This window comes from Cetorhinus maximus, chromosome 13 (genome assembly GCF_964194155.1).
Source record: "Cetorhinus maximus chromosome 13, sCetMax3.hap1.1, whole genome shotgun sequence".
Taxonomy (NCBI): Eukaryota; Metazoa; Chordata; class Chondrichthyes; order Lamniformes; family Cetorhinidae; genus Cetorhinus; species Cetorhinus maximus.
Window position 1 is genome coordinate 2,247,816 of NC_135891.1, and position 21,720 is coordinate 2,269,535.

The following is a 21,720-nucleotide window of genomic DNA, read 5'->3' on the forward strand; positions in this document are numbered from 1 at the left end:
AGGAGTGCTTTGAAAACAAAACAATGGAGAATAGTGAGGAATCTTACGAATCGTAATCCTGCACAACCTGCCCGACAGACCAGATGGCAGTCAGGTACTCATTTACTCCATTCGGGCTGATGTAATGCAGGGAGTCCGGTGAGCGGGGGTCTCCATTGGATCCAGTGAAGTCTACACCAACCTGCAAGAGGGGAAAATTGTAAAGCGCATTTAATAAAAAGGACAAAACAGGAAACTGTAATCCAATTTAAAAAACTTGAAGTCCATGCACACCTCCCATTTACAAAACTTCCTGTTCTCAACACTCCTATGTCCACACTTGTAATGGGAACTGCCAAAACAGGAAGAGCCAGTATAAACATGTCATGCTGTAATTACAGCCTACCACCTGTAGTGGTGCTGTAGTTCCTCAGTTTTTCACTTTCCAACGCCTATCAAACCAATTCTCCTTCCTTCCATATTGTTCTAAGATTTGCTATTTTGCAATAAATACAAAATCAAATGTCAAAGCAAGGACCACATGCGCTTGAAAATGGGAACAAAATTCAATCTGGCTCCTTTTTACCATGCCCTTCAACTCCACTTCAGTTGATGATGGCCCTCGTTCACAACTCCCAGTGATCAACACAAGAGATTGACCAGTCCAAAATAAAAGCTACCAGGAATACACAGGTCAAGCAACTGAGAAAAATTGACTCATTGACTCTCATCAGAAGATATCAGTTCCCTCAGCAGGGGAGGTCCACACAATATGTTAATCGTCTTTCTTTTTATATGCTGTCTGACTGATCGATTCTGACTCACCCTCAGCCAGAAATTTTCAAAAGAAAATCCGGCATGCAAATCTACCGCTTGTTACATTTGGCTCATCCCTCCAGTGGCCCAATGTGCTCATGACCCTCACCTTAGCCTATTAACATAATACACGTCAACACTTTAAATCAAAAAACTACAATATAAACAAATCTCTGCTCCTCAGTATCCGCCTCTTTCGAACTAGTGTGATCAGTAAGGGGTGCACAAGGAGACAGACGACTACGCCAGAGTGAGACGAAGACCAGGAAGTAGCGAATTAGTGGCAAGTTCTGGAAATCCTTTACAGGTTTAACTGTACATTAATAATCAAGATCTGACATAGTACTAATCTTCAAGTAAGTTAGGTTAGCTTGTTAACCAGAGGATTGCCTGGAGTGGCAGTTATCTGTCAATCACCTGAAAGCAGTTGGTTTAAGTGGTACTAGTTACTGTAGCAGTAAGCTAAACTAGCTGGTAACTCATCAGAGGGTCTATAACAGAGACAGGGTTTTTAAACCACACCATCAGTAAGGGGCGCACGAGGAGTCAAGTGAATACGCCTCAGTGAGATGGGGACCGAGTGAGTAGCAAATTAGGTTCACATGGGAATTTGATGCACAGGGGAAAGAGGTGTGGTATACGCAGGAACTATTCTAAATTAATTAAGTGAGTAATTAAATTAAGTTAACTAAATAACATAAGTAACAATGGCAGGACAGGTGTTATGTTGCAGCTGTGGAATGTGGACGCCAAGGCGATCCAGGGCAAGCACTTCTGCAGAAAGTGTAAGCACCTAGAGGAATTGCAGATCAGGATTATTGATCAGGAAGCCAAATTGCAGACACTGCACGACAAGAGGGAGGGGGAGAGATATCTGGACACTTTGTTCCAGGAGACAGTCAAGCCTCTTAGAATAGGGTCATCTTTGTTTTGGTCAGTGCGGGACAAGGGGATGTGACCATGAGTAAAGCAAGTAAAAGGACCGAGGAGACAGTAGTGGAGGAGCCTCAGGCTTTGCAATGGTCAAACACGTTTGAGATGCTCACGACCTGTGTGGACAAAAGCGAGGTCTGCACGGTGGGTGAGCAGGCTGGCCATGGCATCATGGTACAGGAGGGCATGCACACAGGGGGAGCAAACAGGAATGTCGTGGTACTAGGGAACAGTATAGTGAGGGGGGGTTGACACTGTTCTCTGCAGCATAGAGCGAGAGTTCAAAAGGCTGTGTTGCCTGCCATGTGCTAGGGTTCGGGACATTTGCTCAGAGCTGGGGAGGAACTTGCAGTGGGAGGGGGAGGATCCAGTCATTGTGGTCCACATAGGTACCGATGACAGAAGTAGGACAAGGAACGAGGTTCTGCATAGTCAGTTATGAGAAGCTTGGTACCAAATTAAGAAGCAGAACCTCAAAAGGTAATAATCTCTGGAGCCATGTGCAAATTGGCCCAGGACAAATAAGATTAGAGAGGTGAATGCATGGCTCAAAGACTGGTGTGGAAGAAGTGGGTTCCAGTTTGTCAGGCACCAGTACTGGGGAAATAGGGGGCTGTACCAGTGCGGTGGCCTACACCTGAACCAGGCTGGGGCAAGTGTTCTTGCAAATCACTTAATTAGGGAAGCAGAAAGGGCTTTAAGCTGAACAAGGGGGTGAGGGATCATGCTTGGGTAGATGTGACAAATCAAGGGGTAGATTCAAGGCAGGAGGCCATAATAGTGAGATGGAAAATTAGGGTCATGGAATAGCAGGAAGGGACAGAAAGATAAAACCTAAGAATACACCAATAGTCAAGACTAGATGTTACAAAGATAACAAAAAGACAAAACTAAAGGTTCTGTATCTGAATGCATGTAGCATTCAGAACAAAGTAAATGAATTGATAGTGCACATTGATGTAAATATGATCTGATAGCGATTAAAGAGATGTGGCTGCAAGATGACAAGGATTAGCTCCTGAATATTGGGGGCATATGACATTCAAGAAGAATAAGAAGCTAGGTAAAGGTGGAGGGGTAGCACTGTTGATCAAGGGTGGCATTTGTGCAATAATTAGAGATGATCTTGGTTCAGGGCATCAGGATGTAGAATCGGTTTGGGTGGAGATGAGGAATAGTAGGGGAAAGGAGTCATTGGTGGGAGTGGTCTACAGGCCCCCTAACAGTAGCCACAGTGTAGGACAAAGTATACAAGAAGAAATATTGGGTGCATGTGATAAGGGGACAGTAATAATCATGGGTGATTTTTATTTACATATAAATTGGAAAAATGAAATTGGCAGTCGTGGCTTTTGAGAGTTTTTCTTAGAGTAGCATGTTCTGGGGCCAACCAGAGCGCAGGTTATATTAGACTTTGTATTGTGTAATGTGACAGGGTTAATTAATAATGACCTCAGGAGTGAAGGTAGGTCCCCTAGATAGCAGCGGCCACAATATAATTGTATTTTACATCCAGTTTGAAAAGAAGAGTGGGACTAAGACTAACATTTTAAACTTTAATAAGGATAACTATGTGGGCATGAAAGCTGTGCTAGCTGAAGTGAATTTGGATACCAGGCCAGGGGGTGGATCAATAGAAAGAGATTAAGACATTTAAGGGGTATTTCAAAATACTTAGTAAGTATATTCCTACGGCAAAAAAAAATTCTAAGAGGAGGACCCATCATCCTTGGTTAATTAAAGAAGTTAAGGAAAGCATCAAACTTAAGGGGGAAGCATGTACCTGTGGAAAGATGAGTGGCAGGTCAGATGATTGGTCAGAATATAAAGAACAGCAGAGAATGACTAAAAGGTTAATCAGGAAAAATAAATTAGAGTATAAGAGGAAGCTAACTAGAAATGTAAAAATGGATAGCAAGAGTTTCTACGGATATTTAAAAAGGGAAAGAGTAAGTAGAGTGTTGGTCCTCTAGAGAGTGACAGTGGGGAGTTAATAGTAGATAAGGAAATGGCGAATGAAACAAACAAACATTTTGCTTCTGTGTTCACTATAGAGGATACAAAAACCATTCCAGTAATAGCTATTAATCAGGAAGTGGAGGGGAGAGGGGAACTTGGTGAAAATACAATCACTAGGGAAGCGGTACTGAGCAAACTAATGGAGCTCTGGGCTGACAAGTCTCTGGGTCCTGATGGACGTCACCCTAGGGTCTTAAAAGAGGGTCTTAAAACAATTAATGCTTCCATTGTAGAGGACAGATAGTAGATGTGTTGGTGTTAATTTTCCGAAATTCGCTAGATTCTGGAAAGGTTCCATCAAACTGGAAAGTGGCAAATATAACCCCTCTATTCAAGGAGGGAGGCAGAAAATAGGCCAGTTAGCTTGATGTCTGTCACAGGGAAGGTGTTAGAATTGATCATCAAGGAGGTTATAGCTGCGCACTTAGAGAAACTCAAGGCAATCAGGCAGAGTCAGCATAGTTTTGCGAAAGGGAAATCATGTTTAACCAATGTATTGGACTTCTTTGAAGGAGTAACATGTGCTGTGGATAAAGGGGAGCCCTGTAGACATGCTGCACTTGGATTTCCAGAAGGCATTTGTTAAGGTTATTATGGAAAATAAAAGTTCATGGTGTAGGAGGTGACAAATTAGCACGGATAGAAGATTGTTTTCTGCCAGGCAGCTAGAACATGCATAAATAGGTCTTTTTCTGATTGGCAGGGTGTGACAAAGAGTCCTACAGTGGTCTGTGCTGGGGCCTCAACTTTTTATAATTTCTATCAATTACTTAAATGAGAGTGAAGACATGGTAACTAAATTTGCAGATGACACAAAGATAGGTAGGAAAGTATATTGTGAAGGGGACATAAGGAGGTTGCAGACAGAGATAAATAGGTTGAGTGAATGGGCAAAAATCTGTCAGATGGAGTATGATTTGGGAAAGTGTGAAATTGTTCAATTTGGCAGAAAGAATAAAAAAAGCAGAATATTAAACAGAGAATGGCTGCAGAATTGAGGTGCAGAGGGATCTAGGTGTTCTAGTGCATGAGTCACAAAATGTTAGTATGCAGGTACAGCAAGTCATAAAGGCTGCTAATGGAATGCTATCCTTTATTATGAGAGGAATTGAGCATAAAAGTAAGAATGTTATGCTTCAGTTATAAAGGGCATTGGTGAGACCATATCTCTAATATTATGTGCATTTTTGGTCCCCTTATTTAAGGATGTAAATTCATTGGAGGTGGTTCAGAGGTTTACCAGATTGATACCTGTTGTCTTATGAGGAAAGGTTAGACAGACTGGACTTTAGAAGAGCAAGGGGTGACTATATTGAAGTATATAAAATCCTGAATGACCTTGACAAGGTGGACGTGGAAAGGATGTTTCCTCTTGTGGGTGAGTCGAGAACGAGGGGGCACTGTTTAAAATTAGGGGTTGTCATTTTAGGACAGATGAGGAGAATTTTTTTTTTTGAGGGTCGTGTGACTTTGGAACTCTGCCTCAGAAGGTGGTGGAGGCAGGGTCATTGAATATTTAAGGCAGAGGTAGATAGATTCTTGTTAGGCAAGGGAATCAAGGGTTATTGGGGATAGATAAGAATGTGGAATTTGAAACAAACAGATCAGCCATGATCTTCTCGAATAGCAGAGCTGGCTCAAGGGGCCGAATGGCCTACTTCTGCTCCTATTTTGTATGCTCGTATTGACATTTTTTTAAAAAAAAATATAAATTTAATTCCTGGTGGTGGTTGTTGCTCTGAAGGCTAGCATTTATTGTTCATCAATAGTTGTTCTGGAAAGGTGCTGGTGGGCCAACTGAGAGGCTTGCTTGGTCACTTCAGAGGGAAGTTGAATCAATGCATTGGTGTGGAACTGGAGTCACATAAGCCCAGACCAGGTAAGGATGGCAGGTTTCCTTACCTACAGGGCATTAGTGAACCAGGTGAATTTTCATGACAATCTGACAGCATCACGGTCACTTTTACTGATAAAAAAATTCAGTTTTTTTCCCCTAAATTAATTCACCTGAAACTAACATAATGGAATCTGAACACGAGTACCAGATATCCTTTTAAAGGTCCTCATTTCTGCTCCGGCCTGTACAGAAGTCAGATTTCAGAATATGGAGGGCACCAGCAGGGGGACAGTATCAACTGATGTATAAAAACCAGCAGCAATCTCAGCCTGTGTGGGGTTACGTCAAAGCTCCAAAGTATAATCCACATGCAGAGCATTGGGGACATGCAGACATTGGGGAGTGGACATCCCCAAAACCAGCACCCTGCTGGGCACAAAATCAAATGCCAATTAAATTTACTCACCGTGAAGTTGATCTGACATCCTCCCATAATGTAATCCAGGAAAGAGTATTCAGTTTCTATCTGTTAAGTTAAACAAGGTGGAATTAGTACAACTTGTAAAGGTCAGCCTGCTGATAAAATTGATTCAATTTAGTAAAGAGAGAGAGAAACTCTTCCCTCTGCAAGGGGAGTCCAGAAAAGGGGATAGAATCTTCAGGTTAGAGCTAGGGGGTAAAATCAGGAGGCAATTTTTCACAAAAGGGTAGCAGAAAACTGGAACACACTCCCTGAAAAATCTATAGATGCTGAGGGCCAATTAAAAGTTTCAAGACAGGACATTAGATTTTTGATGGGTCAGAGTCTCAAAGATGTGGAGCAAAGGTGGGTAAACAGAGTTGAGCTAGAAATCGGCCATGATCTAACAATGGCAAAGGGGGCTCGAGGGTCGGACTGCCTTCCTCCTGTTCCTATATAATAGGATCATGGGACTAAACAGCCTCCTTATTCTGTCACGGAACTATCGTATTTTTCATAATAGCATTGAGAGGTATCGTAAAGTAGGCTTGTGTGTGTGTGGCTGATTTAATTAAATTAGAGATGGATAGGCTGCAGGGTTTAAATTATCAAGAGTCAAGTGTAAAAAGGCATTTGAAATGCTAATGAGTAGGCTAGGGTAAAGTCTCAATAGATAGGGTGTGAATGAAATTTGCATTTTTAGATAAGGGGAAAAGTTGTTGGATTTTCAAAGAGACATAAGGTTTTTACGACTGGAAAGATAAATAGGGCAAAGTTATTATGTTGATTTTTCCCAAAAGTGCTGACCATAATGACAACACAAAACTTTTTTATGGAGGGGGGAACAATGGGATTTACAGGTTAAAGAGGAAGAAATACATTTATAGGAGGATGGAAGGCTGTGCAACCCAAACCGAGTGTCAATGGGCAGGTTATTGCTAAGCAAATGCCGCTTGATAGATCTGAGGGGTACACCATGTGAAACAGACTTGGGGAAAAGCCTCTAGCCACTTTGCAGAAGTCTGCTGTTCCAATAACCAAAGTTGTGTTAAAAGCCTTTGGAATTCCACCGTTGAGTCGGTGCTTGTGGTAACCCTGCTAGATTGTATCCATGAGTTTAAAATCTATTTTGGGCTGTGGCCTTAAAGGGGATGCGTAGCTGGGAGTTTGATTAAGGAGGAATTTCGGGAATTGATATAATGTTAAGTAACTATGTAACTGTAATTTAGTGTACGTGTTTTATTCTTTGTTAATAAATATTTTAATTTAATTTTTAAAATCTCTGAAGGTGTTAATGGACTCATTACTTCTGAATTCAGTGCACAAGCCTTCTCATAATAAATACAAATTGCAAGACTGTTGTGATAGCATGGACAAGTTTCCCTTGTGGATTTGGTCAGCCTGGCAAATACCATCTGCCGTATCATAACACTTTTTTAAAAAGAATTACTTATTCGTTCATGGGGTGTGGGCATCACCAGCTAGGCCAGCATTTATTGCCCATCCCTAATTGCCCTTGAGAAGGTGGTGGTGAGCTGCCGCCTTGAACTGCTGCAGTCCATGTGGTGTGGGTACGCCCACAGTACTGTTAAGGAGGGAGTTCCAGGGCTTTGTACAAGTGACAGTGAAGGAACGGCGATATATTTCCAAGTCAGGATAGTGAGTGGTTTGGAGAGGAACTTGCAGGTGGTGGCGTTCTCGTGTGTCTGCTGCCCTTGTCCTTCTAGATGGTAGTGGTCGTGGGATTGCAAGGTGCTCTCTAAGAAGCCTTGGTGAGTTACTGCAGTGCATCTTGTAGATGGTCCACACTGTTGCCACTGTACAATGGTCAATGGTAACCCCCAATTTATTGATAGTGGGGGATTCAGCGATGGTAATGTCTTTAAGGTCGATGGTTAGATTTTCTTTGTTGGAGACGGTCATTGCCTGGCACTTGAGTAGCATGAATGTTACTTGCCACTTGTCAGCCCAAGCCTGGATATTATCCAGGTTTTACTGCATTTGGACATGGACTGCTTCAGTATCTGAGGAGTTGCAAATAATGAACACTGTGAAATCATCAGCAAACGTCCCCACTTCTGACCTTAAGATGAAAGGAAGGTCATTGATGAAGGAGCTGAAGATGGCTGGGCCTAGGACACTACCTTGAGGAACTCCTGCAGTGATGTTCTGGAACTGAGATTGACCTCCAACAACCACAACCATGTTCCTTTGTGCAAGGTATGACTCCACGCAGCGCAGAGTTTTCCCCTAGATTTTCATGGACTCCGGTTTTGCTAGGGCTCCTTGCTGGGCCACCCTCGGTCAAATGCTGCTTTAATGTCAAGGGCAGTCACTCTCATCCCACCTCTGGAGTTCAGCCCTTTTGTTCATGTTTGAACCAAGGCTGTAATGAGGTCGGGAGCTGAGTGGCCCTGGCGGAACCCAAACTGGGCATCAGTGAGCAGGTTATTGCTAAGCAAATGCCACTTGATAGCACTGTTGATGACCCCTTCCATTACTTTACTGATTATCAAGAGTAGAATGATGGGGTGGTAACTGGCCAGGTTGGATTTGTCTTGCTTTGTATACAGGACATGCCTGGACAATTTTCCACACGGTCAGGTAGATGCCAGTGTTGTAGCTGTACTGGAACAGCTTGACTAAGGGCGCGGCAAGTTCAGGAGCACAAGCCGGAATATTGTCAGGGCCCATCGCCTTTGCAGTATCCAGTGCCTTCAGCCGTTTCTTGATATTATATAAGAACATAAGAAATAGGAGGAGTAGGCCATTTGGCCCCTCAAGCCTGCCCAGCCATTCAATAAGATCATGGCTGATCTGCCCCAGGCCTCAACTCTTCTTTCGTGCCAGGTCCTCATAGCCCTCAACTCCCTGACATTTCAAAAATCTATCTACCTGCTCTAAATACTTTGTGATTTAGCCTCCACAACTCTCTGGGGTAGAGAATTCCAGACATTTACTACCCTCAGAAGAAATTTCTTCGCATCAGTTTTAAATGAGTGTCCCCTTTATTCTGTAACTATGTCCCCTCGTTCGAGATTCCCCCCGCACTAGTGGAAACACCTTCTCAACATCTACCCACGGAGTGGACATGGAGTGAATGGAGTTGGCTGAAGACTGGCATCTGTGATGCTGGGGACCTCCAGAGGCCAAGTGGATCATCCACTCAGCACTTCTGGCTGAAGATGGTTGCAAATGTTTCAGCCTTATGTTATGCACTGATGTGTTGGGCTTAGTTGTAGGAGACAGAGGGTGTTGACAGAAGGATGCCCAGTTTTGAGTTGCTACATCTGTTCGAAATCTGAAGAGTCATACGGACTCAAAACGTTAACTCTGTTTCTCTCTCCACAGATGCTGCCAGATCTGCTGCGCTTTCCAGCATTTTTGTTCCAAATCTATCCCATTTAGCATGGTGGTAGTGCCAAACTACACAACAGGGGAGAAGGCAGGAGAATGGGGTTGAGAAACTTATCAGCCATGATTGAATGGCGGAGCAGACTCGATGGGTCGATTGGCCTAATTTCTGCTCCTATGTCTTATGGTCTAACAGAGGGTATCCTCAATGAGGAGGCTTTGTCTCCACAAGGATTGTGCAGCAGTCACTCCTACTAATATTGTCACCGATAGCTGCACCTGCGACAGGTAGATTGGTGAGGCTTTTCCCTCTTGCTGGTTCCAGCAGCACCTGCCGCAGACCCAGTCCAGCAGCTGTGCCTGTTAGGACTTGGACAGCTTGATCAGTATTGGTGCTCCCAAGCACTTTTGGTGACGGAATCTTGGTGATGAAATCCCCACCCAGTTTGACTTGATATCACGAGACTTTTGGGGTCCAGGGTCGATTTGAGGACTCCCTGTCTGGGACATTGTCTGTAAGGTATGATTCCTTGAGTATGACTAGGAGCTTGACTAGTCAGAGTCAGCGCTCTCAATTTTGGCACTAGTCCTAGATGTTAGTAAGGAGGACTTTGCAGGGTCGACAGGGCTGCGATTGCCGTTGTCGTTTCCGGTGGTCCGTCTGGTTTCATTCCTTTTAGGCTTTGTGGCAACTTGATGCAATTGAGTGGCTTGCTAGACCTTTTCAGAGGGGATTTAAGAATGAACCACATTGCTTTGGGTCTGGAGTCACATGTAGGCCACTAGATTTCCTTCCCTAAAGGTCATTAGTGAACCAGATGAGTTTTTACGATAATTAACAATGGTTTCATGGTCACCATTAGATCTGTTAATTGAATTTAAATTCCACCAACTGCCATGGTGGGATTTGAACCAGTATCCCCAGACCATTAGCCTGGGCCTCTAGATTACTTGTCCAGTGACATTACCACTACGCCACCATCTCCTGTTTCTCTGTAACAGGTTGGAGGGACTGAATGGCCTCCACCTGTTCCTGTGCAGCCAATACTCAAGACCATCATCCCTTTATAAGGCGATTAGGGAGCAGGGTGATTCCCACAAGGAGTAAGCTGTCCCACAAATTCAGACCTCCCCCAGGGTAACTTGTTTCAGGATTTACATACCTTACACGATCGAACCCGAATAATGCCAGAATTCTTGTAGCTTTTCTTCTTCTTTTTCTTTTCTGGGTGAATGCATTCAAACTCAACCTTCAGGACAGAAACACACCAATCAGGGAACAGTAAGATAAAAGCTAAATACTGCGGATGCTGGAATCTGAAACAAAAACAGAAAATGCTGGAAAAACTCAGCAGGTCTGACAGCATCTGTAGAGAGAGAAACAGAGTTAACACTTCAAAGGTCTGTCATATGGACTCGAAACGTTAACTCCGTTTCTCTCTCCACAGATGCTGTCAGACCTGCTGAGTTTTTCCAGCATTTTCTGTTTTTGAATCAGGGAACAGTACTTGGGGCATTAAGGCGTATTTAAACCCTTTACTCCAGATCTGGGCTCCTCTCCTACCACCTCGGTCTTTCTTGGACTAGGTACAGGAATAAAGGCTTTCCTTCTGATTCTTTGACCAACTCTAGACTTCAATCGCCGCCCCCCCCTCCACTCCACAAAAACATCCCGCCCCTAATGTGACAACACCCTCAGAACCTTCCCTTTCTCCACATACCCACCATGCCTCCCAACACCCAAAAAGTTCAAACATGATGACCTATCTTGAGTTAAAGACCGTTCACATCGGCTCTCTCCCATTTTTAACCCAGGATATCAGAACTGTGAACTCCTGGTTTCTCTTCCTACCACAATCTGCAGGCTTTGAAAGTCCTAACATAATGACACCCTCCACCTGAACGGTATGACTATGATGGGCAGAATGGTCTGGATCTACGCTGCTGCATCAATGTGCCTCAAAAACCAAGCTCTCAAAACCAGCATCACCTCATCAACTCCAAGGTGATTTTTGTTTCCCTCCTCCGCTTCTCCTTGACTGAGACACTGAACCGCGTTGCCTGCTAAATTGGGCAGCTTATACCCACTGTTGACTAACCCATCCCTCCTTCTTATGCAGGGTCATGACAACCAGAGGAAGGGGAGAGAGAGGGATGGGGGAAGCGAGATAGAGAGCATCAGAGAAAGCACAAGAAAAAAAGAGTGCAAGTGTGAAAAAAGCAAGAGGGCGTGTGTGTGGGGGAACAAGCACCAGTGGGAGGGGAGAGAAAAAGCACAAACAGGGAATTATACATTTACAGGAAGTGCAATGGCCAATTTGACAATAACTGCAAACAACACTTCAGCATGTACATAGGGTCTGCAGGGTTGCTTCAGGACAGTTTTATATACAAAGAATATGCCATCTTGGAGAGAAATAATGATGATTCTCACCGGAGTCCCAGTTTCCACTTGCTGTAGTTTAGAGAAGTTAGTTTCAAAAAGGCCTATCAGATCATGTGAGCCGTCACCATCATAGTCAGAGCAGCTGACCTACAAAGGAAAGAGGGCAGCCAATAGTGGTAGTTAGAGAGAGGCTCACCACTTGGTTCTTTGTTTCCAATAGCTCCTGAGCAGGAACAGTGAACTCCCCTATCAAATCTGAGCCCGTGCTTTCATCCTTATCGTTACAAGCCACCTGATATCAAACAGAAATGGAGTGAATGTAGAAACGGCATCAAAAAATTTCCTGGGGACCCGAGAGCTGAATTTGCGGACACATGACAAAGGGGCACCCTGTGACTCACCCTGGAACAAAGCACTCCCTGCCCCGCTTGGGTAAGAACCCCAACACTTCACCCTGGCGGGGGGGTGGAGTGGGGCATTTTAGTTTCACAGTTGCTGCCAGCCCTCAGTCATCACCCAAGTGTCCATCCTTCTGGCGCCTGACCCTTAATGGAGACTTTTGAAAGGCTATTGAACTGTGGGAGCGTCACAGGCAGGCATGGCCCTGTCAGCATCCAATGTCCACACAAACACACACACTCCAGTATGGGTCACCAGAGTGAGAGTGATCAACAGGGTGAGCTGTTGCTGATTTTCTGCCCCCATTCCCTGCTCAGGGGTACCGAGGTTGACTGGAGCACCCACTAATAGCACCTCAGCCAAGATCAGATAACCCAGAACGGACCAGAATCGAGGTGCAAAAATCACACAGAGCAGTCCACTAACCAACAGAGCCACCCGGGAAACAGGGCTGCAGTTTCCAGACGATCCAGGTGGAGAACACCTAGGTCACTCAGACACACTGTAAATCACAGCCCAGAAGCACTGGTTAGCAACCAGCTACAATGGGAAATAATACCTGGGAGCAGACTGGAGGGTGGGGCTGAGGTAGCCAAATATCTTCCATTCCGCACTCTTCAACATGTAACTGGAGCCAATGCAGGTGGATGGAGTTAAGGTACAGATCAGCCATGTTCTCACCATATGGCAGAACAGGCTTGAGGAGCCAAATGGCTTCCTCCTGCTCCTACGGTTCAGAGCATGGAATAGCCAAGGAACTGAGGAAACCTGAGACAGCTTAAAGTCACACCATTTAAAACAGAATGAATCAAGCAGTCAGTACATGAAATCCTTCAGTGACATATCCAGCTCCTTCAACTAGAGTTTATTCTGCCCATAACCCATTCCCCATCAGTCACCTGGCACCAATATCACACGCACACTTTTAATTCCTGCACTGCCCAACTCACAAACAGAGCAGCATCCTGGAACATAGGGAACACTCCACTGTTCCTTGTACAGAACACAGAAAAGAACTCAAACCTGTACCTTAATGGGTTTCTGCATATCTCCGTTACACAGCGACTGCAGGGACACAGAGAACGTTTTCCAGTTTGGATTCAGGTTGTTCTTAATAACCTGCAACCAGGAAACAGTGGAGGAAGAGAATGATGTTAGAACACCATTGACCAGTCTTTACATCCTTTACTGCAATCAGCCATGAGTAATTTTTGTAGAACCACAGAATCTTACAGCAAAGGGGACATTCAGCCCATTGTATCTGTGCCAGCTCTTTGAATGACCTATCCATTATTCCCACTCCCCTGCAAATATTTACCCTTTAAGTTTTTATCTAATTCCCTTTGGAAAGGGACTTAGAATCAGGGCATGCATTCCAGATCACAACAACTTGCTGGGTAAAAAAGTTCTTATTTGCCCTCTGGTTTTTTTGTCAGTTACTTGGAAACTGTGCCAACTAGTTACCAGTCAGTGGAAACACTATCTCCCCTTTCACTCTATCAACTTCCCTCACTGTTTTGAACACCTCAGTTAAATCTCCCCTTAACCATCTCTGCTCCAAGGAGAACAATTCCACCTTCGCTCTATTCGCATCACTCAAATCTCTCATCTCTGGTACCGAGCTGTTTCTGTGCTGTAAATTCCACACATCAGAAGGGTTGGTTGGGAGCAGCCTGGACATGAACTTAACTAATTAGCAGAACCGGAACTTCCGACTTTCACCTGAAACCAACCCACAACTTCCTAAACCGCAGAGTGCTCACCCCCTGCTGCAACACTCTAACCTCCAGGAGACCTACTGTACCAGAGATTAAAATTAGTTTATCCAAAACAGGAAATGAAGCCACCACATACAAATACAAAAGAAAATCACTCCAAACGTCATAAGAGCACATCAGCCATATAACACACACAGGCTGCCTGAAATAACTATCAGACTGGTCTCAACTGCTCACTTGAGGGTCTTCTCAGTATTCAACTAAAAGTTACTTTTTATGACATTTTACACATTTTGATGTAATAAAATGCAATTTATACAAATAAATATATATATATATATATATATACACGAAAAGGAAAATTTGAAAGCTGTGGGGAAAGAGTGGGCCTATTTAGATAGGTCTTTGAAAGGGTCAGCACAGACACAATGGGCCAAACAGTCTCCTTCTGTGCTGTAAGATTCTTTGTTATATGGAGAATGTTACAGGTAGTGTCGGTTATGTTAGAAGGTCATTACCTCTGATCGGTAAGCTAGCTGCCACTTGTCGCCGTCTCCCTGCCTGTACAGTTCCAGAAAGGGATCAGATTTCCCCATGAAATCCTTTTAAAAGACAAAAAGAAAATCAAGTTCACCAAAAAAACACCACACTTAAAACAGCTGACATGTTCAAACCCTCCCACCGAGGCCAGGTTAAACGGACTTGTTTTGAACTCATTTAAGATCAGAGTGTGGGTGACGGGGAAATGAAAACTGCACATTCAGGGTTAGAATCAAGGAGTCAGGTACAGTATTGTTTAGGCAGGGTACTGGCACTGTGTCCTCTTCACCGCTCCAGCCATGTGCTTTAAACCCATTCTATCAGTCACCCACTAATGTGCCAGCGCCAATCAGCAAAATTGCTCATCTATTGTGGGATCAGGGATAGTCAGAGTCTTGGCTATTGCTGCACATGCGGCAGCTAACAAATGAGAGGCAGCTTTCGTCTCTCAATTCAAACCCAGGCCTCCGAAGTAAAAGGTCAGTTTGTCTGTCATGCAACCCCTCTGAAGGAGAAGAGTTTCAGATAGAACCTGCGCCCATTCTCACTGGCATCACTGGCAAAACCAAACAAAAAGGAATGACCATAGCTAGCATTTCCTGGTGCCAAGGTGCAGATGGGACTGGCAGAAACCCATGATCACTCAACGCAAGAGCGCATGGATTCAGAAGGGGGAGAAATATGGGCTGATTAATCAGCTCAAGGTCAGGTTTATAGTCAGCTCCATCAATTAGTCAACATGTATCCCTGCAACTCTGCTGGGAATAGGACTGGGAAGGAGCCTGTTATTTATCTGCTCCACCAGCAAAGTGGGAAAACACCCATATACAACTCTCCCATTGTGTGTTCCTCGTTCTCAAGAGACACAATGATCATTGCCTTCCATTATAATCATACTTCACAAGTAAAGAGTGAACACCAACACAAAACCCTGAATGAGTAGTTCAGCACCTTATTGTCCAGGTTTCTTGCCTCCAGTTGGAGCACTGCTGCTCGTTTATCCTGGATCTCCTCAGCTATTACCTAAGCACAGAAATAAAAAAACATCACACCAGAATTTGAATCTCAAATACACAATAGGGCTTTGCAGGATGTTCTGGCACAGCTTTTATCAGGGACTTTATTCAAAGGATCCAGTGATGCAGCAAACACTCCCTGCGGCAGGCCCAAAACACCACCCCAGGGCAGATACAGTGTACAGCTCCCTCTACACTCTCTCGGAAAACGTGCCTGACTAAACTTCAAGAGCATGCACTGCTGTCATTTCCCACATTAACTGCCCTTCCAAGACCTCGGACTGCCAGTTCAGTGTGTGTTGTGGTCTCGTGCCGTTTTATGAATTAGATTTTATGAGCTTACAGACCTGAGAGTAAATTTTCACCCTTTAGTTTAAGCTGGAGTAAAACCGGATTGCAGAGGCAATATGCTAAACACGACTCTCAATCTAATCCCTTAAACGACTAACAGTGACTGCGGTTACTAAAAATGTGGTTACTATAATCAGTTGATAAGATTGTGCAATTTGTAACACCATCAAAAAGAACAAAGGCTTAAAAATATTCAATATATTGATTCAAGATAATCTATTGACTCAACTGATTATTCTCTTGTCAAAATAATACAGGCACCAAGGGTATGCAGCCTTCACTTCTATCTAACCGTAATTGCTGGAGCAAGCACATAACCTCCCCTCAAATGCAGGAGAACAAAGACAACAAGGGATTGAGAGAACCTGAAGAGCACTTGGATGCACTTTGTATTAGCCGAGGGCAAGGAGAAAGATGGGCAGGATATTTACTTACGGTGATGTTCCCCTTTCCAGCCAACTTCCCCTTCTTCAACTGCAAAGGGCGAGTGAATGTCTTACTGGAGACAATCTGGGAAAACAAAAGGGAAGTGTGTCAGTGGAATGGATGATGTATCAGCCCCAGGCTAATCCCATTGCCCTGCTCTCTCCCCATAACCCTATATCAACCCCAAACTGATCCTCTGCCCACTCTCTTTCCATAGCCCTGTATCAATCCCAAACTAATCCCACTGCCCCACTCTCTCCCCATTGCCCTGTATCAATCCCAAACTAATCCCACTGCCCTGCTCTCTCCCCATAGCTCTGTATCAATCCCAAACTAATCCCACTGCCCAACTCACTGCCCCGAGCTTGCTCTGGGAGCAGGCTATTGAGTTAGATGATCAGCCATGATCATGATGAATGGTGGAGCAGTCTCGAAGGGCCGAATGGCCTACTCCTGCTCCTATTTTCTATGTTTCTATGTTTCCCCTAAGAGACGCAAAGCCTGTTTCAGCTACTCCGTGGCAAAATATTTCACACTTTAACAACCCTCAATGCAAACATTTCTGCTAATCTCTCTCCTGCTACCTGTAATTGTAATTTTAAACTGTTCTCCCCTCATTCCTGACAGGGAAATGTTTCGCTATTCACCACCAAAAGCCTGTAATTTAAAAATCTCAATTAAATTTCCTCTTGGCCTTCCCCACGCTACAGGAAACAGTCCCATTTTTACAAGTCTCTCCTCGTAATTATAGTCCTGGCATCATCTGTCCATACAGTAACTCGTATCTTAACCATTCCTATCGGAGCAGCACAGAGTGACAGGCATTTCTTTACAGCATTCAAATTAAACTCTCGCCTCTTCAGGAACAGGTGGAGGTTCGCAGGTCAGGTGAGAAAAATGACTAAAATGAGAAAGGAAAAGCAGAAGGGAAATTAGAGCAGGTGCTCCTCATATTCCAGCCACCAATTCCCCACCTGGCAGGGATGGCCAGCTCAATATTTAACCAATATCCAGTAGACATTCCCCTGGGAACTTTCTTATACAGGTGAGGGAGCGAGGAGAGGGATGGAAAAGCAGAGCTGCAGCTACATGAGCCCAATAGACAAAGTAGATCACCTGGCCCAAGGTGCACTCCATTCCTCCCAGGTAGTCATCGTCACTCAGATTGGTGGATTTATTATCGATATCGTAAATTCCAAACTTCAGTTTCTGCACACGCTCAAAGTAATAATCTACCTCCAGCTTCTTGGCAAATTCAGGACTCTGGCAATTTTTTACCCTCTCCGTTCGCTCCAGCTGTTGGACAGAGACCAAATGGAGTTAGTTATGTTCAACTTGTCATCACCTACAAAATAGCAACTCTGTCCTGCCCAGCTGTTAAAATGCATTTCATTCAACACGAGCTCCGGTCCAAAGGGTAGCAAGCACTCTTGGGTCTGAGTCAGAAGGTCATGGCTTCAGGTCCAGGTTGACAGTCCCAGTGCAGTACTGCGGGAGAGCTGCACTGCTCGGGCTGTCGACTTTCATGAGACATTAAATCAAGGACCCGGCTGCCCCTCTGTGAATTTAAAAGACCCCAAGGCATGTTAGAAGAGCAGAGACGTTCTTCAGCCAATATCCAAAAACCAATGACCTGGTCATTTATTTCATGACTGTTTGTGGGTACTTGCTGTTCGCGAATTAGCTGCCACGTTTCTTACTTTGCAACAATGACTACACTTCAGAAATACTTTATTGGCTGTATTGAGGTATCAAAAGGCGCTAAAGGAATCCAGATTTTTTTTTCCTTACCCAAGTCACTTCATGACGAAATGGCAAACTGCAACCATCTAAAAGATACTGGTGCTACTGGCAGGCCAGAGACAAACGACACCATAATGGTTAACAGTGATGGCCATGACAAACAGGAGTTCAGTCACAATTTCATCATGAGGGTGCCTAATTGTCTTTTCTATTTAAGATATAAGTGACCATTTTTTGGCTTGCTGTTAAAGTGCCTTTCTCAAAACTGCAGACAATACACAGTGCTGTTGGTAATGATCACTTCCAGGGATGAGAAACTTCAGCTATGAGGATAGATTGGAGAGGTTGGGACTGTTCTCCTTGGAGAGAAGGAGGCCAAGAGGAGATTTGATGGAGATGTTCAAAATCATGAGGGGGTTTGACAGAGTAGATAGGGAGAAACTGTTCCCACTCGTAAAAGGGTCAAGAACAAGGGGGCACAGATTTAAAGTGATTTGCAAAAGAGGCAAATATGACGTGTGAAAAAAATCTTTTTCACACGAGTGGTTTGGGTCTGGTGCACTGCCTGGAAGTGTGGTGGAGGCAGGTTCAATCGAGGCATCCAAGAGGGCAGTAGATGATTATTTGAATAGAAACAATGTGCAGGTGTACGGGGGAAAAGGAGGGCAATGGCATTAGGTCATAATGCTCATTTGGAGGGCTGGTGCAGACACGATGGGTCAAATGGCCTCATTCTGTGCCATTAAAATTCTGAGATTCTGTGACTTCAAAGGCCTTATTTATATGCAAATACACAGCAGCTTGTGTTCCAAGGGGATCTGATCACCTCTCTCTTGGCAGGGCCCCACTGTCAGTCCAGTATTTATTTAATTCCTTTCTGAAGGAGTTATTCCACATTCCTATCACTCTGTGGGGTTTAGACTGGCTTCCTCTAGATTTTTTCTCTCAGTTATCTATATAAAACCGAGAGCATTTTTAAACCTGTACTGTATTATATCCTCCCTCAATCCACTGATTTGAGAAACCCAAGGAAAGGGTCAAAGTCCACAAACTAAGGAGCAAGATTAGAAAGAGTAAAGAAACAACTTGAATTTATGTCTCATCTTATCATATTTTTAAAGGTGTTCAGAAGCGTTTTGGATCTAATGAATTTCCTTTTGACTTTCAGCTACCACTGTTGTATAGGCAAATGCAGCAACCATTTGCAGACAAGTGATCTGTTTTTGGTGGTGTTGATCAAAGTAGGAATGTTGGCCCAAGTTGCTGGGAGAAATTCCTGCTTTTCTTCCCATATTGCCATGGAATTATTCACCTTTCTCTTGGCTGTCTAACTCGTCCACAAAGGCAGCATCTCTGACAATGCGATATTCCCTCCACACTACACTGAGGAGTCAGACCTGCATCGGGGTTTCAACTCTCAGCTTTTCGGCTAAGAAGCGAGAGTGGTATCTCTGTAATGAACTGGCACTTTACGAGGGGAAGGCAACTTTTCTTAGTTTTTGTTTTAAATTTTGCATCTACGGGTTTCTGTTGTTGACTATTGGTTTGGCGATATTTCAACTTTCAAACTCTCACCTTTGTTTTCAAATCTCTCCATGGCCTTGCCCCCACTCCACCGCCCCATGTCTGTCCGTAACCTCCTCAGCTCCACAAATCTACGACATCTTTGTGCTCCTTTAATTCTGGCCTCTTGAACATCTCTGATTTTACTCGGTGGCCGTGCCTTTAACTGCCTAGGCCCTAAAACTTGGAATAGCCTCCCTACAGCTCTTCACCACTCTCTCTTCCTTGAAGGTGCTCCTTATAACTGGTCACGTGTACTAATAACCAATGGGACTTGGAGTCACATTTGTTTGATAACGTTCCTGTGAAGCAATTGGAGACATTTTACTACATTAAAGGCGCTATATAAATACAAGTTGTTGTGTTAGGCATTGCAGGGCTACACTAGTGTAACAAAATCCTACACAGCAAGAGTACACAATTTGTTTTGAAATGCTTCCAAACACCCAGAGGCTCCTCAAAAAGAGTATTACCTCCATCCACTGGTCATCTGCTCCAGTGTTTTGAAGTAAAACGCACAATGGGTCAGACATTGAACCAACATCTTTATCCATCAAATTCTCACAGGAAATGGTCAACTGTACTTTAGTCACACACTGCGCCATCTTGGAGAATCAACTGAGTGTTCTTAAAAAAGAGAAAGAGAAAAGATAAATTAAAAAGGCATTTGGCAAACAGGAGAATAATTTTCCACAATCATAAACACAGCTGATTCTCCCACCGGGCTCATTCAAGCCATTGGTAACACTGCATTACCAGGGGAATAAAGAACTGACAGGTAAAAACTGCCAATGGGTTATATGCTTTGTCTATCACTTACTGCAGATACACAGAAACATGCAAAACAATTGTTTGAAAATGAAATACAATTTAATATTGCACAGTCCTGACTTGCAGCCTCAAACTCAAAAGTTTTTTTCCCAATCTGACAAACAATTAAGCTCTGATTGTTTATTCTGTAAACAGCTTCAGGTCAAAGTTTCGTCGGAAGTAACAGAATAACATTCAGCTCCTTCTCCTGTCTTATAACAGGCTTGATTTTTGAGATAGCACAGGATCCGATTTTGCACTGATCAACAGATCCACTTACACAGCTCAAAGCTGCCGGAAATATCTCCATCAGCAGTTGCATCAGCTGTAATGACCTGCAATCACCTGTTACACAATGCAAAAAACACCCTGCTGACCAAGTTTCATGGAATCAGAGTACTACAACATAAAGGAGGCCATTTGGCCCATCAGGTCTGCACTAGCTCTTTCAAAGAGCAATTTAGTTAGCCCCACTTCCCTGCTCTTCCCCCAAAAACCAGCAATTTCTTTCCCCTTCAAGTTTGGAAAGGTTAAACTAATTGCACAGCTCAGAATCTGTTTATGGTTCACTGAACACATCATGGTAATCAGCAAATGCCTCCTTCACACTTCAGTAGAAATCCCAGCAACAGTCTTGTGCCTCAGCTGATAAAAGCTTGCATACATTTCAAACGCACAACCCACGCCTCAGTGCACGCCTGGCCCTTCAACAGCATCTTCCAAATCCACGGCCTCTACCACATGGAAACATCACCATCTGCAAGCTCCCCTCCAAGTCACTCACCATCCTGACTTGGAAATATATCACAACTCCGTCACTGTCGCTGGGTCAAAGTCCTGGAATTCCCTCCCTAACAGCACTGTGGGTGTACCTATGCCACAAGGACCCCAGTGGTTGAAGGCGGCGGCTCACCACCACTTTCTCAAGGGCAATTAGGGATGGGCAATAAACCATGGTCTCCCCAGCAACACCCACATCCCATGAATGAATAAAAAAACATGGTATTTACTGCTCACACCCAATGAGAAAAGATAGAGCCTATTACTGCTACAAGAATCCATACAGGCCACAAGCAAGAACTAGTTGTACTACCAGATCAAAACTAAAGGAGGAAGTATTCTTTCTACAATAATCCTAGTATGCCTCGTCACCTCAAAACCATTCCCAGCCGCTATAGAAAGCCAGGTGCTTATATACCGGAAATAATTCAGGAGTGAAAAATCAGGTAGAACTTTTCCACAAAAGGTAGTGGAAAGCTGGGACTCTCCCATAGGGCGTGGACGTTGGGGGACAACTGGAGCTTTCAAGGCTGCAATATATTTCTGTAGGGCAAAGGTGGAAACGTATCAGAAATAGGATCGAGAGGGTG

General features: G+C 44.0%; 1 protein-coding gene across 9 annotated transcripts in view; it reads right to left on the minus strand.

Moving 5' to 3' along the window:
- The window catches only part of cpne1 (copine I), an 85,481-nt gene that overhangs the window by 10,915 nt on the left and 52,846 nt on the right, over positions 1 to 21,720 (minus strand). For 5 of the 9 annotated variants that reach the window (XM_078554794.1, XM_078554793.1, XM_078554792.1 and 2 more), the window contains exons 2-11: positions 20,014 to 20,167; positions 17,351 to 17,530; positions 16,244 to 16,318; positions 15,393 to 15,464; positions 14,420 to 14,503; positions 13,213 to 13,302; positions 11,833 to 11,931; positions 10,562 to 10,648; positions 6,051 to 6,110; positions 48 to 181 (exon numbers count right to left, since the gene is read on the minus strand). In XM_078554794.1, the coding sequence (XP_078410920.1) occupies positions 48 to 181; positions 6,051 to 6,110; positions 10,562 to 10,648; positions 11,833 to 11,931; positions 13,213 to 13,302; positions 14,420 to 14,503; positions 15,393 to 15,464; positions 16,244 to 16,318; positions 17,351 to 17,530; positions 20,014 to 20,145 (1,013 nt within the window). In that variant the 5' untranslated portion in view covers positions 20,146 to 20,167. Of the gene's footprint in view, positions 1 to 47; positions 182 to 6,050; positions 6,111 to 10,561; positions 10,649 to 11,832; positions 11,932 to 11,980; positions 12,077 to 13,212; positions 13,303 to 14,419; positions 14,504 to 15,392; positions 15,465 to 16,243; positions 16,319 to 17,350; positions 17,531 to 20,013; positions 20,168 to 21,720 lie in introns of all 9 variants that reach the window. The other 4 variants (XM_078554799.1, XM_078554796.1, XM_078554797.1 and 1 more) reach the window with 1 other exon arrangement.